At 38.0% G+C, this 17,980-nt stretch overlaps 1 protein-coding gene across 14 annotated transcripts in view; it reads left to right on the top strand.

Moving 5' to 3' along the window:
• The window catches only part of foxp1b (forkhead box P1b), a 489,011-nt gene that overhangs the window by 403,499 nt on the left and 67,532 nt on the right, over positions 1–17,980 (top strand). For all 14 annotated transcript variants that reach the window (XM_060835708.1, XM_060835701.1, XM_060835700.1 and 11 more), the window contains 2 exons: positions 2,915–3,019; positions 10,938–11,025. In XM_060835708.1, the coding sequence (XP_060691691.1) occupies positions 2,915–3,019; positions 10,938–11,025 (193 nt within the window). The remainder of the gene's footprint in view (positions 1–2,914; positions 3,020–10,937; positions 11,026–17,980) is intronic.

Raw genomic sequence — 17,980 nt, 5'->3', positions numbered from 1 at the left:
CAAACAGCTCAGAGATTACTTTTAACTAAAGTGGGGGAAGGAAATAAACATAATAACTATCACAAGAGAAAAAAGTTCCAGGGAAGCTAATGGAGCTAAAGGTCTATATGTCCACTGATCTGATGGGTTACATCCTAAGATTTTTAAAGATAATAGCTTCATGGTTAATGAACAAAAACTTTTCAGTGATCGTTAGATTCTGGAAAAGTATCGGAAAGTTGGAAAACTGCCAGGGTAACACCCTTATTTAATAAGTAGGTAACTACCATTACCTTAACATCTGTCTTTGTGAAAAGGTTGCAGTGAAAATGATAGGGTCTATTATATAAGATGTAATAACAGAGCATTTATAAACAGAATATAATAAAGTCTAACCCAAGTGGAAACATCGAACCAGGCTGGCATGATCTGCTGTCATGGTCATCTCTGCTGGTCTTGGCAGAGATGGAAGTCCTGCATCTGCATTATTCCATCAATCAGGGCTTCCATGTTCCTTCCCTAAAAGTCTTAACACCGGTTTCCCCCTGTCTGCCACATCTGAGCAAATCACAGGAGCCATGTGAGGAAGCTATTGATTTGCAGTGCTTGTCTGGGTGCACAGCATGTTTTAAATATGTTGGCACGGAGTGCAAGTGATACCGTTGAATTCTGGTATATCTGCTGAGGGGTGAGTTGTTCCAGGAACAGTGTATGTAAAGATGGGGCAGAATTCAGATATAAGTGCCTCCACTGGGGTATGGTAGGTAATTAATGAGGTGCGTTTGCTTAGTTAAAGCGAGAACTCTCAGTGACAAACCGTCCATAGACCTTTATCATCATTTGTATTTAAAACTTAACTCTAGAAAGATCTGTGTGTCAGTTTTCAGCTGTGTCCCTGAGTCCTAATCCAACCCCAGCAACTGGCGGAAATAGTGTCTTTTTATCTAATTTGTCGATTCCTCTTGATGTTCTGAAAACCTTGGTCAGATACTTGTTTGTAAATACCACTTGTTCGTTCCATCTCTTGGAAACCCATTAAGCACAGTCTGTGAACATAAAACCAATCCTTGTCAACCTGAAATTGTCTGCTGTAACACTGAGAGATGGTGCGTATACTATTATGCTTGAATTCCAGTGTTCTGTGTCACAGTCAAGTTAGTCACAGTTTATAATAAATAGTTTTGACATTGAGTTATCATTCTTAATTTTGCCCTTGCAGGGTGGTGTTGGGAGTGGTCAGCTTTCATCACTAAATGAAGTTAGAGATCAGAAAGTTTAATTTACTTGTGGCCCCTTGAATATTCCACAACTGATTATAAAGTAATATTGGCTTGAACCTGGGAACAATTCATTGGCTCAATACATTAAAACTACAAGAGAATAATAGTTCAATCAGGATTTATTGTATTGTCTATATCATGAGCAGACAGAGGGGTTGTCATTCCAGTTGCAAATGTTTGCCTGGCTTTGATTGAAAGTTCAACTGAATTTAATGTTTTAACTTGAAAGCAAAACCTACAATTCTGATTTGTCAGTTGTGTGGCTGACATTATAGTTGAGCTGCACTTTCTGTATAAGACATTCAACTAAAATTCTGGAATACATTTTACTAATCAAAGTCCTGATGGCATTGAAATACATGAAAGGGAATGTAGTTTATTACTCACTTGCACAGAGATAACATCTGACCATTCACCACATGACCTGGATCAGTTGTGCTTTGTGACAGGTGAAGTCAAATCGTTCTTTCAGATTGGGTATAAGAAAATGAGCAATATACATAATTGTACTTCAAATAAAGTTATAAGTAGAAGTTTATTTTTACAGCTACACTCAATTATTTTAACTTGTTCATTTATTTCCTGAGTGTCTCACATCCTAAAATAATTGTCCAATATGAGGGGAAGCTAACAAATGTGTGAGTATTCATTCTGTTGCTCATCTGTAGTAGAATTCATGATAAAATCGCATCCACTGTAAACTGGCCAGAGCTTTACAGAATTTCTCCCACAGTTGTCAAACAAAAACAACTCAACCTACAACTATCAGAGATAGATGAAATTTACCACAATTGTTTTAGCCTGACTAGATGATTTACCAAGACTCATCCAGTGATACTACCAAGCCATTGCTTCTTCAGTGTCAACATAGTGCTTTGTTTATGGAAAAATGAATAACTTAATATTTAGAATATGGCAGACCTTGTCTTTTGCCTTCACTATATTTAAAAATAGTCCTACGTTATGTACTGTATTAATAGCCTTGCAAAAGTTAACTTTCAGTAGTAAATAATTGCTTCTTGGCTTGAATGCCTTTGTAGTAAATACAACTGTGAACTATTCTGAGAAATCACTGAAGTTCAATATTAACAATGAGTGAAAGGCCCCAGAAGAACTTCAACTCCAGTGATCTGGGGAGATAAACTGCATTAAATACTTGACGAACACTGATTTTTTTTTGGGGTGAAAATGTTAAGCATGCATTGGAATGATATGGCCCTTGTTACAGTCACAAAGCCAATTTTTTATAATCAACCTTTTACCAATTTCTGAATTTCTCAGTGTGCACCTATTTCATAAGTGTGACAGTAATTTTAACTACTAAAAGTGGATTACATGCTAATAATGTATAAGCATCTAAAAAACTGAACAAGCATAATGTGTGGACCACTTTTATGAAACTCTTTGGTGTACCACATTATTGCATGTATATCAGATTTCTGACTGGGAAACAATGTAAATGCATAAACTATTAAAACCCTGGTACAGCATAATCTTGGGTACATTATTTTATAGCACTATTGCCAATTGTAAAATTTCCTTGGTGCGGTATCACTTTTGTATGACTCTAGTGCATTTCAGCCTGATAAAGAGACTACTGTATATATAGCATTAGCTATAGCTAAAATGGGCATATTCTGCTTTGTTCTCTTCAGCTTATCCCATGAGGAGCACGGATGCAATCACCCTTTATATGGTCATGGTGTGTGTAAATGGCCTGGTTGTGAAGCAGTCTGTGAAGATTTTGGACAGTTTCTAAAGTAAGTCCAGCCTTGTTTTTTGTTCATGATTGATTGATGTTTGATTAACTTGGGAATCGAGGAATGTCATTGATCCAAATAAAATACCATCTACAGTGTCGAGAATTGAAGTAAACGAGCTCGTAAACTAGAAAGGCAGCCATGGAAATGATGGTCAGAATCAAACTGATAGCCCCATGTTTGTACTAAATAGAGTATAAATTGGAGAGAGGTGTAAAAAGTAAGGTACAGTATACTTAGCCATGTTAGTTAATTTATGCATTTAGGCTAATATAAACTTAAACCAGTTGAAAAGAAAATGAACATGTGCAATTCTATATGTCAGTAATGGATGATGTATCAGAAAAAGAAAAGCAGATTTTGTCAGCAGCATGCATATTTATTTCCTTATTTGTTTTTTGACCTAGTTGAAGTGCTGGTTCATAAACTCCTGGTTATTAATTAACTGCTAAACATAATTGACCAACTGTTGTTTCAGTTTGTGGTACTCAGTACAGTGCTAGTAGGAACCCTTATTTTATATGATAATCAGCATTGCTTGAAAACAATTTCTTCACAGGAATTAAAACATGGCATTCAACAGATCAATTGCTAAAGCTCAAATATTATTAATTCTTACATTAAATTAGTTTTCTAATGCTACATTTTAAAAATGCACTTTCGGACAAAGTCAACAAAAATTACAGTGTTTAACTATTTGTGAACTACATTCATACATAAAAGGGGTACTTGGTAGTGTCAGAAAGTGTTCACAGTATCCAAATGGTGTCCCTATTCTTGTGTTGAGAAATTCTGTGACTTTATTTAATAATTGTTACTTGATATTTACAAAAATTATACCAGTTGAGTAATCAGATTACTGTCTCATTTTGGATATTGAAAATGTTTCAGTACTGAAATGGCTAAGAGATTAGGTCATTTTGCAGACAGTGATACAATCCCATCTGTTTTTAATACTGAAGTATACAAACAGCTTTAGAGAATGGAATGTAACACTTAAAAACAAATTACTGACACTTAAACTGTTGTATTTTTACATCAGCTTCTTTTAATAAAATTTCACATAAAATAGATCCAAACAAGATTTAAGCGGTATGGAAAATGAAAGAAAGACTTATTATGAGTGATTTTTTGAACTTGTTTTTATTAGCTCACTATGGTGTAGTTCAGTTGTTTGTCTAGACTATTCAAACTCAGCAAGCATTTAAAGAAAAACTTTAATTATAAAGAGACTTCTATTTAATATGTTCCATGAGTACAAAATTCTCTGTAGATTCAAAACACTTCCGTGTGAGTTTTTGCAGCATTGGTGTTTTTAATTTGAAGAAGACCTTTTTAAACTGTTATGTGTGTGGAAAAAGTCGATCGCTTTAATAAATTCGAAACTTGTTCAACATTTCTTGAGAATCCGATTGAGGGTCAACTGAAGAATTTGTTTCTATGTTTTCCTTTGTTTACACAGCATGATTTTTTTTTCCTTTCCCCCCCCCCCCCCCCCCCCCCCCCCCCCCCGATAAGTTATTTTGAGTAAAGTACTTGAGATCCGAAGCTTCATTAGGTATATTGGTATTAGTTAAGATTTTGCTGTGAACGAAACCAAATGTTGATTGGTAATGTTAACACTTTTGACAGAATGGTCGAAAGGGGTCAGAATGACCCATATGCCACAGTGCCCTCTAGTGATATCAAACTTAAAAGGAAGATAATTTACTTCTCATTTGACAATTGATAGGTTTCCTCAGTATTCTAAAAAAAAATTCTGTTCTTTTTATTTAGGAATCTGTAGGTTTTGTCAAGGAAGATGGAATGTTACAAAAAAAACCTAGCTTATTTACATTCTTTATCTGTTTCTTTTTAAATGAAATGTTTTGTTATTTTAAGGAAAATTTGGTGAAATATCAACTGTGTTGGTTGGACAAAAAGTCATTTAATACATTATTATGTTTGCTTAAAAACAATATTCTCTTGATTCGAGCCCTTGGGATCTGGGGAGCACAAGCTTTCATTGGCACCCAGCTGATGGTGCAGCTTGGTTAGGTACAGTAGAACAATGCAGGCAACAGGAAAGAAGAGATTTCATGAAATGTGCAAGGAAAAATGGTGGAGGAAAGTAAGAAGGGAAGGTTTTGAAGGTCCAGGGCTCAACAGGGAACTTGGCATTTCGCCACTGGCTAGGTAGTAAAGAAGTATAAATAGAAATATAAGTTCTGTGATGCACATTTTCATAGTCTTGAGAGGAAATTTTAAAAAGACTTTGCCAGGTGGTAACTTCACTTGCAACAGAAAAAGGCCTACAGAAGCAAGCCTCCTGAGATGCACAAAAATCAAGAGACTTTTGGAAATTACAACTGGTTGAAAGCTGATGATCTTTTAAAATGACAAATGAATTATTTTAAGGGCTCCATATACATGCATCAAAATTAAAAACTTACTGTAATAATCTACCAGCTTTGTACTGAAAATATGCGGAAGTGAAAATTCAGGTCAGTTTAATATGCTGTAAAGTACTGCATCTGTTAATTTAAGATTAATAGATTATTCTAACATTCACAGATTTGTTTATTTTTGTAACATTTTGGTGACTTTTAAAATCTCGTTTAAATTCTTTTAAAGCATAAGTGTAGCCATTCAGTGTCACCTAAGTACTGTGTAGTCATTTATCAGCACAACATAAATATACTTACAAATGAAGATTCTGCGCCAGGTTTCCATCTCCCAATTGAGATCTGAATTGACTAGAAAAATGCTGAACTTAATTTTATTGCTCGAAAAACATTTTTCCCTGTCTCCTGTTCCCACACCATATTCTTCTGGATTTTTCTTGGGTTAGGAAGGTTTCGAGTACAAATGCTCAAGCACCTCTTCTGATGTCAGTTTCCAAATGTAGGGACAGCAGGAAAATTATATTTTCTCCTGAATGCAATTTTCATGTGTTCATGTGGGTTCAGGAAGCCCTAAAATGTTTCTCTTTGGAGAGTTCATAACCAGTGGGCAAGTGCCTGCTGAAGGGTCAAAAACATCCTGAAAGGCAAGTAAAGTTTTTGACACTTTCACATATCACCATACGCTTTTATAATAAAATTTTTTAACAATTTAGGCTGATTCAACATAGGTATCTTTCCCTCAGTGGTAATGACCACCATCGTGTAAGCCTTGTGTAAGCATTGCAGTACATTTTCCATCAGAGAATGCTTTACACTTCTGTTAAAAAGTTCCTGCAAGCCTGTGTTGTCATGCTTTGTGCCATAATTTAAATAGTTCTAGCTGTTAGTAAGGGTTAGTTGAGGGTTAGAGAAAATCTAATTGCCTGCACTTCTCTATTGATTAACAGGAACTGTGCTTTGAAATAGGAATGGGACCCCATTCTATTCTTCAATTCTTTCAGCTTTGCTGCCTGAAACAATGTCCCGTCTAAACTGCGTGGCCAGTCTGAGGGTCTGTGCATGTCAATCAGCATGCCAACTCTGTCCTCAGCACTGACTTCTGCTTTCACACTGAAGAGAGAGGCAATATAGGCTGCATGCTTCTATCATGGCAGCTATAGTATTGTGAGACCTTGATTGAGTTTCAGAAGTTCTAATGGCTTTAGTTCAGCAGGTGGTATATTGATCCAAGAATGTTTGAAACCTGTAGGAGACTGTAATAACCGAATAGTCCAGTTCAATTTTGAAGAAGGATCAGTGGAACTAAAACATTAACTCTGCTTTCTCTCCACAGATGCTGCCAGACTGGCTGAGTTTCTCCAGCAAAATACATTTTTGTTTCAGATTTCTAGCATCTGCAGTTTTGTTTTGTTTTTAATATACCAGAATATGTGTTCGATGTGGTTAGCTGTTTATGTGCGAACTTAATAGGTATTTAAAGGATTACAATATTTTTATTAATGTGGTGGTCATTTGCTGAAACATAATCACACCACCTGCAGCGTTTCTTTAACAGCAGAACAGAAGTTCATTGCACAAAAGAAAAAAAAATCACAAAAAAATACAAACCCTAGATGTTGAACACCGTTAAAAAAGCTTCTTAAAACACCCAGCAAAATAACATTTCAATCTATTCCCCAATGATCATTTTACAGTGATTCAAATCTGTAGAAATTACAATTCTATATCAAATGCCATATCTTTAAGTCTGATTTAAGTAATTAAAGTCTTTAACTGCTGCGATGTTGAGTCTTCTTACCAGAATACTCTCAAAGCTCAGCATTCACAGCTTTTCTAAAATCAAAGCAGTTTGTGTCAATATACAATAACGTCTGCGTAACATTCATGTTTGCACTGATAAGTGGTAACCATATACGTGCCAGCCAATGACCATCTACTTGAAGAGAAAATCAAATAATTTCTCCTTGCCTTCCGTGACATTTCCACAATTGAATCTTGGGATTTACCATTACTCAAAAACTTAACTGGACCAGCCATATAAATACTGTGGCTACAACAGCAGATGAGTTGCAGGGAATTCTCTGCTGACTAACTCATCTGACGTCCTACACCCTGGCCATCATCTGTATGGCACAAAGTCAGTCATGTAGTATGCACAAGTGCAGCTCTAACAACACTTGAAACTCAATATAATCCAGGACCTTGATCAGCACCTCATCTATCATCTTCCCTCTATCGCTAATGCATAGTAGCAGCTCTATGTGCTATCTACAAGATGCACTGCAGCAACTCACTCTGGTTTCTTTGACATCACCTTTCAAACTTATCAAAGGCAATTAGGGTAGAGCAATAATTTTGTCAGTTGATGCTTACATCCCACAAAAGGTAGAATTGTAATTTCAACCAAAGAAACAAGTTATTGCTGAAGACAATATATGACAATATTAATGACTTTACTATCAACTGGAGAAGGCATAATTTGTAAGTTTGCAGATGACATGAAAATCTCATGTTGTTGCTACCAAGAACGGTGATCTCAGACTGGAGACTGATATTTGTTGGCTGGGAAATTGGGCAGAGCAGTGGTAGAAGAAATTTAATCCCAATGAGTGTGATGTGATACATGTTGGGAGCTCTAATAAGGGAAGGATATGCACAGTGAATGGTAGGTCCCCAGGGAGTACAGAGGAACAAAGGGACCTTGGTGTACAAGTCCATAGATCCCTGAAGGTAAGAAGACATATGGTATATTTACCTTCATTAGCTAGGGCAGAGAGTATAGGAGAAGGAAAGTTTTACAACTTTATAAAACATTGGTTAAGCCTCAGATGGAATATGTGTGCAGTTCTGCTCACTACACGATCAGAAGCACATGATTGCACTGGAGTGGGTGAAGAGAAGATTCATCAATATGTTGCCTAAGGTGAAAAGTCTTGGTTATGAGGAGAGACCGGATAGGCTGGGTTTGTTTTCTATGGAAAAAAACAATTGTTTTTTATGGAGCAGAGGAGAGATTCAGATTGAGGTAAACAAAAGTATGAGAGGCATGGCAGACATGTCTAAGACCAGAAGGCATAAGTTTAAGTTGAGGAGCTGGTGGTTTAGAGGTGATATCTGAAATAACCTTTTCACCCAGAGGTACTGGAAATATGAAGTGTGCTGCCAGAGAGAGTGATGGAGGCAGGTACTCGCTCAACATTTAAGAAGCATCTGGATGAGCACTTAAAATACCAAGGCAGAGTAGGCTGTGGACCAAGTGCAGGTAAATGGGATTACTGTAGTTTGGTGTTTGTTGGTCATCATAGCTATGGTCGGCTGAAGGGCTTGTTTCTATGCTAAGTGACTGTATGACAATCAACAGATTTGTACTTCAAATATGCGACCTATAAATAAATGTACATCTCAGTCTGAAACAAATTATGCAGTGTTGCTGTATAATACTCAGAAATTTGAGAGTCAAACTTGGGGATGTAAAAGCTAAAAGGGGGCCCTCCCTCTTTACCATATTTGAGTCATATCCGAAGTATTTGAAATTGCATGATGAGTCTTCCATCTAGTTCTTCAAAACCACAATTTTTGCATCTATTATCAGAAATGTATAACTGGAAATTTTTAACTGGTTTCCTGAAGGTTTTAAAAGCATTTTACAACAGTTAGCCTTATTAAAGTGAGGCCTGAAGTTTTACCAGGACACCAGACAAGGTCAGGATGATAGCAGGTTAAAAAGGGGAAAACTCTTTTTAATATCCCTGGGTGGTAAGAACTCAGTAGTTAATGTTGATGTCACCAGCTTTCTACTTTTTGCCCTCCTGTCTACAACCTATAAATACAGTTCAGCCAAAATAAACAGAGCGGTATCAATCAGTGCTCAGGGAAACCTTTTTCTTGCTTTAGATTTCAACTGCTATTCTTGCCTAATTTGTAATTAAAAACAATCATACTGTAATTATTAAATTGGAATTGTTTCCTACTTTAATAAATTACATTGGTTAGCTGATGGGAAATCCATATTATTTTTCAGAATCCTAAAAGACACATTATATCTGCTACTGAGCAAAGGTACAAGCAGCATTTTTGCATATATGTTAACATTGGTATCTGTATTTAGTTAACATTGTAGGAAAGCCTTGGTAATAGTGGTAAACTGACTAGAATGGAAGAAAACTCAGCTTTGTGCCATGAAAGGGTCTTCATTTAGTTGGTTGTTTTATTGTAGCAATTTACATTAGCAACTGTCATTTCACTAGAAAGCTTTTGCATACACTTCATCTGAGGTCTAAAAAGTGACACATGCCAACATTCATAGTCTCTCTTTATGTCAGTTCCAGTCTTTTATAGCCTTTTTATTTGAACCACATTTCACTGAGCTGCATTAGAGCATATTTGAATATTTCATTTCCTATTAATTATGCACTGTGACCCATGCTGTCATTACGGGAAGAGAGTGACCCATCTAATGTAACAAAGTCCATAAAGAATTGTTGGACATTCCTGCTGATGGGAGAAAATTCCTGAATGGTACCACAGCCATGGCCAGGTGTGGTCAGTCCACTGCTGTGATGTGTAGTAAATGACAGAAATGAATTTTAGAAAGCAAGCACAAACGACATTTTGCTAAACTGACGAGCTGAGCATGAAGGCATGCTTAGTGACAGTGACCTACATGGTCATTGAAGATCTGATATAATTTATGATATATATAATATATTGGATCCATTAGTGAGCATAATGAAGTAGTGAAATGAAAGGGTATTTGTGAAATCAGTTCAAACATCCTGCTAGGATTATGATTAAATGATTAATGAAATGCTACTGCATAAGCATTTTCAAACAGTAATTCATGCAGAGGCTGATAAAAATCCTCCAATCATATTTCCTTCACATGCGAACCTTATCTAGACCATTTTATATAAATCATGAAATATGCTGTCTGCTGGCAAGGTACTTATTTAGATTAGTTATAAACGTGCAGAAAAAGGGAACATCTTTGCAGTATAAAATAATCATGCATAATTATATTCATAATTCAAGCTTGTGACAGATTCCATCTTTCTTATTCTTGTTGTCCTTTGCCTTCATTCTGGCTTCATTTGATTTCTGTTATCTTGATGACATAATTAACTGTTAAAGCTCAGAAAATAAGGAGACCTTCGAGAAGAAAAAGGTTGGTTGCTTTTTAATGGCACCAAAAGCTTTATGTGCCATACATATTCAGTCAGACATTTCTGGAAGAAAATCATTTCGTGTCATTTTAGTGAATTACAAAACAGTACTTTCACAGGTTGATGGGATTTTACCTTCTTTTCACATTAAAATGTTGATTCCAGCTCACTTTTGTTGTCAGTTTTTGGCTTGTTAGCTTTTTTTTGGCAAATCGTAAAGACCCTTTATGATCAAGTTTGAAATATTAAATGCTTGTCTTAAAATAAAAGTATTAAATATGTACAACAGTGTGTGAGATTTTCTGCCTCGGCAGCTTTTCTGTATTTTTAAAGTGTTGATTATCTGAATATTTCAATTTTGTCTCTTCGCAGACACCTCAATAATGAGCATGCACTGGATGACAGAAGTACAGCACAGTGTCGAGTACAGATGCAGGTTGTACAACAGCTGGAACTTCAGGTTGGTTTTCTTTTGAAATAGATGCATTGACCGAATTAACCAACTGGTTTATTATCATCAAAAGTTGAGCCATTAACAAGCATACAGCACTCACCAACTGTCTCTCTTTAAGTTCTTCACCATAGTCGGGCGCTTGATGCTGTTGTGGCACAGTGGTAGTGTCTCTACCTCTGAACCAAGAGATCCAGGTTCAAGCCCCATCTGCTCTAGAGTTGTGTAACAACGTCTCTGAACAGGTTGATAACAGGTACAAAGAGATAATAAGAAGAGAGATTCGGGAGCTAGAGTTCTCTTGACACAGAGATAGTATTGTCACCTGTAGGCCAGATGGCCTTGGTTCAAATCCTACCCACACCAGAGCTATATTCTTACGTGCCTCAAAAGATTGATTAAAATAATATCAGTAATTGAATAGTCAGAGGGAGGAGGGGCTCCTGGGCAAGAATGTCAGTGTTCACATCCCACCTACTGCAACTTGTGTGCCATAGCATCTCTGAACAGGTTACATAGAAAATATCTACTAGTTAGGAGCTGAGGTTCTTGTGGTGCAGTTGTAGTGTCCCATCACTTAACCAGTAGGTTCAGTTAGGCTTAGTCATTAAGTATATTCAAAGTTGAGATAAACAGATTTTTAAAGGACTCGGGGGTTTTTGGGAAAGGCAGGAAAATGAAGTTGAGGATTGTCAGATCAGCCATGATGTCATTGAATGGCAAAGCAGACTCAATGGGCTCAGTGGCCTATTTATGCTTCTATACTTCAGAAGTGTATAATATAAAGTCAGGGCTAAAGAGGGATTTTGTGGTGCAGTGGAAATGTTCCTACCTCTGAACCAGGAGGCCCTGGTTAAAGACCTACCTTCTCCAGAGGTGTTTGATAACATTTCTGAACAAGTTGATTAGACAATATTTAGTCAAGGGTTATTAGTATCATTCTGATTACATACCTTTATTGTGTCCTTCCACCATGCAGGAGTATGAACCAGTAACCACTCTTCAAATCATGTACTTTACTGGAGTCTTTTTATCATGACATATATATCTATTCAATTTACCATCAAGAATTTGTATAAGAACAGAAAACCTACTGTTCTTCAGTACTTCACCTTCCACTTTAACATTTGTGTTTCCTTTTCCTGGCCTCCTTGAGTTCCATAGAATCCCTACAGTGTGGAAACAGGACATTTGGCCCATACCGCCCCTCCAAAGTGCATCCCACGCAGATCCCTGTCCTCTACAGCCCTGCATTTTCCATGGCTAATGCACTTTCGCTGAAGGGTGGAATCGAATGCAGGTCCCTGGTGCTGTGAGGCAGCAGTGCTGACCACTGCGCCACCGTGCTTCCAATGTCAGTTACTTGTTCCTCTTTTTCTCTTGTTCAACAGAAAAAGAAAGAAAAGAATTCATTATCCTTCGTAGTGTGAATGAAGAAGTTGTATTTAAGCTATATCATGATGAGTAACATTCTTTTCATTTGCACTCTGTAGATTGAAGGGGCTTGAACAGGAACAGGGCAGAAGCAAACAGGAAAAATGGGTTGGGTGGAGGCACAGAGGATTAGTTGGTCAAGGTATTAAATATTAACTTGGAGGGGCTGATTTGAATTCAAGCTTAGCCAGTGCTGGAATAAAATTCAATGTTCTTGATAAGTAAACAATTTGAAAATTACTTATTGAAGGGAAAAAAAACTGTACAGAAAAAAATTGCTAGTCACATTGACGTACAATATCACTTGTAAAACATTTAAAGCTTATAAATGCCTTTAAGGGCCATGCACCCAAAAGAAACAGTTTAATTTTAAGAGCTTTCTCAAAGGGCCACAAATGTGAGCATTTAGCAGAAACTCTCAATGGTGATTAATTCAGATGGGTGGGGCATCTTCGAGCAGAGTAATTTATAAACTAATGAAAGATTGTGGGAATTTCTGCCATATGTTTTCACTGCTGTGGACAATTGCATTGGGAATAATAGCATATTTCAACTGAAACTCTTACCTGTATGAATCTCAAGAGGTTCTGAGTACAACTGTTTCACAAAATGTATGAATACAGCAGGCAAAAGCACACTTTGCAATGAGACTGCGTATCAGTAAATTTAGGATTAGAATAATACCGTGCTTTAAGTGGAGAACAGCTGACATGTAAAGAAGATGCAAGCAATGTATTAGATCAGAAATACCCTTTGTATTTCTGGCACTCTGAGGGTCTTACAGAAGCTACAAAATAAAATTAATGACAATGAAGAATCCAGTGGTAAGTGGTATTGTGTTTTAAGGATGGTATTCCTGACAGGAAACCAATATACCTTCCGTGTCAGCCTTTGTTCTGTTGAAGCTTCTAGCGTAGGATTTGAAACCATTCCTTCTAACTCCGAGCTGAAGCTTAACAGAAGTTCTACAAATGATCTCTGCAGTTCTGATTGAAAGTAGTATGTAAAAGCTTGTTGTGCATTTTGAGATGCATCTTGTAGTTTGGAGCTGTCAATAGTGATTGAGAGTGATGATAACATGACTGTTACATGACTGCCCAGGAATCTAGGAGAAAGTGAGGACTGCAGATGCTGGAGATCAGAGCTGAAAATGTGTCGCTGGAAAAGCGCAGCAGGTCAGGCGGCATCCAAGGAGCAGGAGAATCGATGTTTCGATCCCTGAAGAAGGGCTCATGCCCGAAATGTCGATTCTCCTGCTCCTTGGATGCTGCCTGACCTGCTGCGCTTTTCCAGTGACACATTTTCAGCTCTGACCAGGAATCTATCCCACTCTTGCCACCTGCCATTGTTGTGTGCTAGAAGAACTTGTAGGTTGGTCCTGAATGTGTTTGACTTCGTTGTTATTACTTAGCCATTAGATCTGGACATTTTTGACTGGGCAAGAATTTATTGTCCATTCCTTGATATCCTTGAGAAGGTGATGCTGATTTGCCGCCTTGACCTGCTATGGTCCATGTGCCGTAGATAGACCCACAATGCTTTAGGAAGATAATTTGAAGATTTTGACCTAGTATCATTCAAGGAATGACACCGTATTTCCAAGACTGGATGCTGAGTGGCTTGGAGGGACATTTGCAGATGCTCCCACGTATCTGCTGCCCTTGTCCTTCTAAATAGAAGTGTTGGAATGTGTTTGGAAAGTGCTCTCTAAGGAGCTTTGGTGAATTTCTGCAGTCCATCTTGTAGATAGTACACTGCTGCTACTGAGCGTCAGTAGTGGAGAGAGTGAAGGTTTATGCCAATCAAGTGTACTCTTCATCTTGTATGATGTCAAGCTTGCGTGTTGTTGGAACTGGATTCATCCAAGCAATGTGGAATATTCTTGACTTATATCTTGTATAAACCTGTTAGGCTTTGGGGAGTCAGAAGGTGAGTTACTCGCTGCAGTATTTCTAGCCTCTGACCTGCTTTTGTATCCTTTGTATTTATGTGGCCAATCCAGTTCAGTGTCTGGTCAATGAACACGCCTAAGATGGTGGTAGTGGGGATAATACCATTGAATGTCAAAGGACGATCCTTAGATTGTTTCTATTAAGAGATGGTCATTGCCTGGGCATTTGTGTGCTGCGTATGTTATTTGCCACTTTTCAGCTCTGGATGTGGAATGTTTCAATTTCTAAGGAATGGTGAATGGTGCAGTCATCAGCAAACATTCCCATTCCTGACCTTATGATGGAGCAAAGCTGCTGAAGATGTTTAGGCTTAGGAACTAAGGTTACCCTGAGGAACTCCCGGAGAGATGTCCTGAAACTGAGATGACTAATCTCCAACATCCACAACCATCTTCCTGTGTGCCAGTATATCTCCAAGAAGTGGAGAGTTTATACCCGATTCCCAGTGACTTCAATTTTGCTAGTACTCATTGATGGCAATATCTCTCTCGAGGGCGGTGTCTGTTGCCTCATTTCTCAAATTCAGTACTTTTGCCCATGTTTGAACCAAAGTTGTAATGAATGCGGCTCTCTTGGCCATCAGTTTCTAGGGTGTGTCTTGAGCCAGAGTTTCTGGCACAGAGGCAAGGCCATTATCCACTGTGCCACAAAACAGCAAGTGGTTTCATTTGTGGCTATAATTGAGCTGCCAGTCTTCAGGTTAGCAGCAGAATGGATTAACCACAGAGATTTCCATGAAATCTAAGCTGGCACGTATTCAGCTAAAGGTGTTTGCTGAAGTGCCTGAAACTTGGGCAGTGGTGAGACTCAAACTCAAACCTCTACAGAAACTGGAATCTGAATTTGCCTCGTCAACCACTTGGGCATGCTATCACAAGTATATTTCCTTATATGTGCATGAGTGCAAACAGCAGCTGAGAAAAAAACAAACAAAAATTGAATCCCGAAATGAGACAAAAACAGAAAATAGTTGAAGTACTGAGCAGGAGAGAAGCTATCCATGGAGCATGTGATGTGGAGGGAAGGGAGAGAACCGAAGGAAATGTCAATGATAAGCTGGAGGGCAGGAAAACAGGAGAGATTTAATGAGACAAGCTTCCTTTTGTATGGACAATGAGTAAAGAAAGAAAGATATTTCCAGATGGGGCGTGAATGTCTAGCTAGCAGCCATCTAAATGTAAAATGAAAAAATAATGAAAGAAATGAAAAAAAAATCAAACTAGCATTAAAAATAAAGATTCAAAAACATTTTTAAAGAAGTAAAATTTGAAGCAGAAGTTACATGCTTGCAAAATACTGGAGTCAGGTCAAAAGGTTCATTGTGTCAAGCTTCTTTGGAATATTGGAGGAGATCAAGAAAAGAAAAATCAGAGTGGGAACAAGGTCGAGAATTGAATTGACAAGCACCAGGAAGCTCAGAATCATGATTATGGATATAATAGCAGCAATGGTAGATTTTTTTCTGAGGGAGAGCTTATAGTGCAGTAAAACTGTAGAGATTGAAACTCATACTTTACCATGTTTGTGCTAAAACTCTTAGCTACGTCCTTTGTCACCTCCAGACTTGATTACCTCAATGTTCTACTTGCCGAGGCCTAAGTCCCTTTACACATTGCAACTTCTCCAAAAATGTGTCCACATGCTCTAGTAGCTACAGGATTTATGCTGTTGTTCCATGTACATGTGTCCTATATGTGAGGAAGCAAAAAGGAAAGTGACCTTTGTAGGGGAGGGGGAGAATGATCAGTGTGGTAGGAATCATGTAGCAATATCTTGTGCTGCAAGTTCAAGTCAAAAGTGCAATATAAGTCTGCTATTTATGCCCAGTCAGCAGTAACTCATCCGTAGACAATACTGAGTTCAAGTCAATTTCAGGTATGGCTGAAATATTGGAGAGCAGTAGCATTATTGACCTCACACATAAGCAGAAAGTACATTGTGTAAGTTACTGAACAACTCAAATAGCTCCACCTTCAGAGGTAAATACAAAGAAGTTGTATAGTGAAAATGCCACAATACAATCTCAATGTCTTTTATAGTTGGTAATAAAATAGTTACATTTTATGTATGACAGTTAAAAAGGAGGAGATGTTTGGAAGACCTTGCATTAATTCAGACAGAAGTGACACACTTTAGGGCTGTTTAAATGCTTCTATTCTGATTAGTAGCTGAAAAAAATTGCTTATGAAAACATAGACCGAAGTATTTCCTCTGAAGCATTTTATCAGATATGTATTTTAACCTGATGGCTTACTAATGGACCATAAAAGATTTGCTTCCAGGACAGTTTATGGTGTTTTGTGTTTGATGTCTGTCATAATCACTGTTCCTCTGTATTTCTTCACAGTTAGGCAAAGGTATATGTACCTACGAGTTTGAATATCTAGTTTCCTGGCGACAGGCTTGCCGCATTTGTTCTGAACTATCAGAATTTCAGCCGCCATGCCAAATCAGAGTGGCTGCTGGGGGACGAAGTATTCACTGATATCTAGCTCATAACTCCCTTTCAGTTCCATACCTCACTGGGACAGCATGCATGTACTGAAAGTCATATTACTATATGAAATATCATCAAGCACACCATTGTGGTGTCAACCAGTGATTTTGCTACCTAATGGGAGGAGTCCTGTAATTCCTGTCGGAGCATGGCACAGTTCATCATGATTGTTGTATCCTGCACAAGGGCATTATCCTGAGGCCATAGCACTCAAAGCAAGCAGCACAGAAAGAAATAAAAAGTCACCAATAACCCCCATTCTGCCCAGGGTACCTGTGACCAACTGATCTGTCTGTGCTCGCAGTGATCACAACAGCAATTCCACATTCTGAAACAGTCCTATGCCTTCCCTGTGTCTGACACTGATCTTCACAAAATCCTCTTGGCCACAATGCTAAAAGGCCACTGCAAAGCAAACGTCATATACTGACTTTCTCAAATAAGCCATCCAATATATTTCCTGCAAAACTCAACCAGTGAATCGGTGTGGAGTTGTTGGGCCGAAGGGCCTGTTTCCACGCTGTAGGTAATCTAATCTAATCAATCGCCTTTTAATAAAAGCATAAGTACTGGTAATGCTGGAGATCCAAAATAAAGACAGAAAGTGCTGGAGAACCCAGCCAGTCTTGCAGTATTTGTGGAAAGAGAAAACAAAGTTAATGTTACGAGTTCAACATGACTCTTCTTCAGAACTGAAGAACTTGAAACGTTAACTCTGCTTCTGAGAGATGCTGCCAGACTTCGAGTTTCTCCAACCTGTTGGTTTTATAAACAAAGTCACCTTTGTTTGCTTCTTACTTGTCTTTCTGATGTCTTTGCGTGACCTAATGCTGCCCAGGGACTGGACGATGGCAGGCAGAAGACTGCTGGCTACACATGGTGTTGTAGATGAGTTCATGCAGTCCTGGCATGAGAATAACTGCAACAAATGGGCTGGCTGACAGGTAATTCCGAGGGTCAGAGATGTGCAGGTTAGATAGATTGGCCATCATATATTGCCCCATTGTGAGGCAGATTAGCTGCAGTAAATGTGGGGTTACAGGGATAGGGTGGAGGAACTGCTTCTGGGTGGGATGCTGTT

This window comes from Hemiscyllium ocellatum, chromosome 14 (assembly GCF_020745735.1).
Source record: "Hemiscyllium ocellatum isolate sHemOce1 chromosome 14, sHemOce1.pat.X.cur, whole genome shotgun sequence".
Taxonomy (NCBI): domain Eukaryota; kingdom Metazoa; phylum Chordata; class Chondrichthyes; order Orectolobiformes; family Hemiscylliidae; genus Hemiscyllium; species Hemiscyllium ocellatum.
The sequence above is the reverse complement of the archived record's forward strand: the minus strand, read 5'-3'. Positions and strand labels throughout refer to the sequence as shown.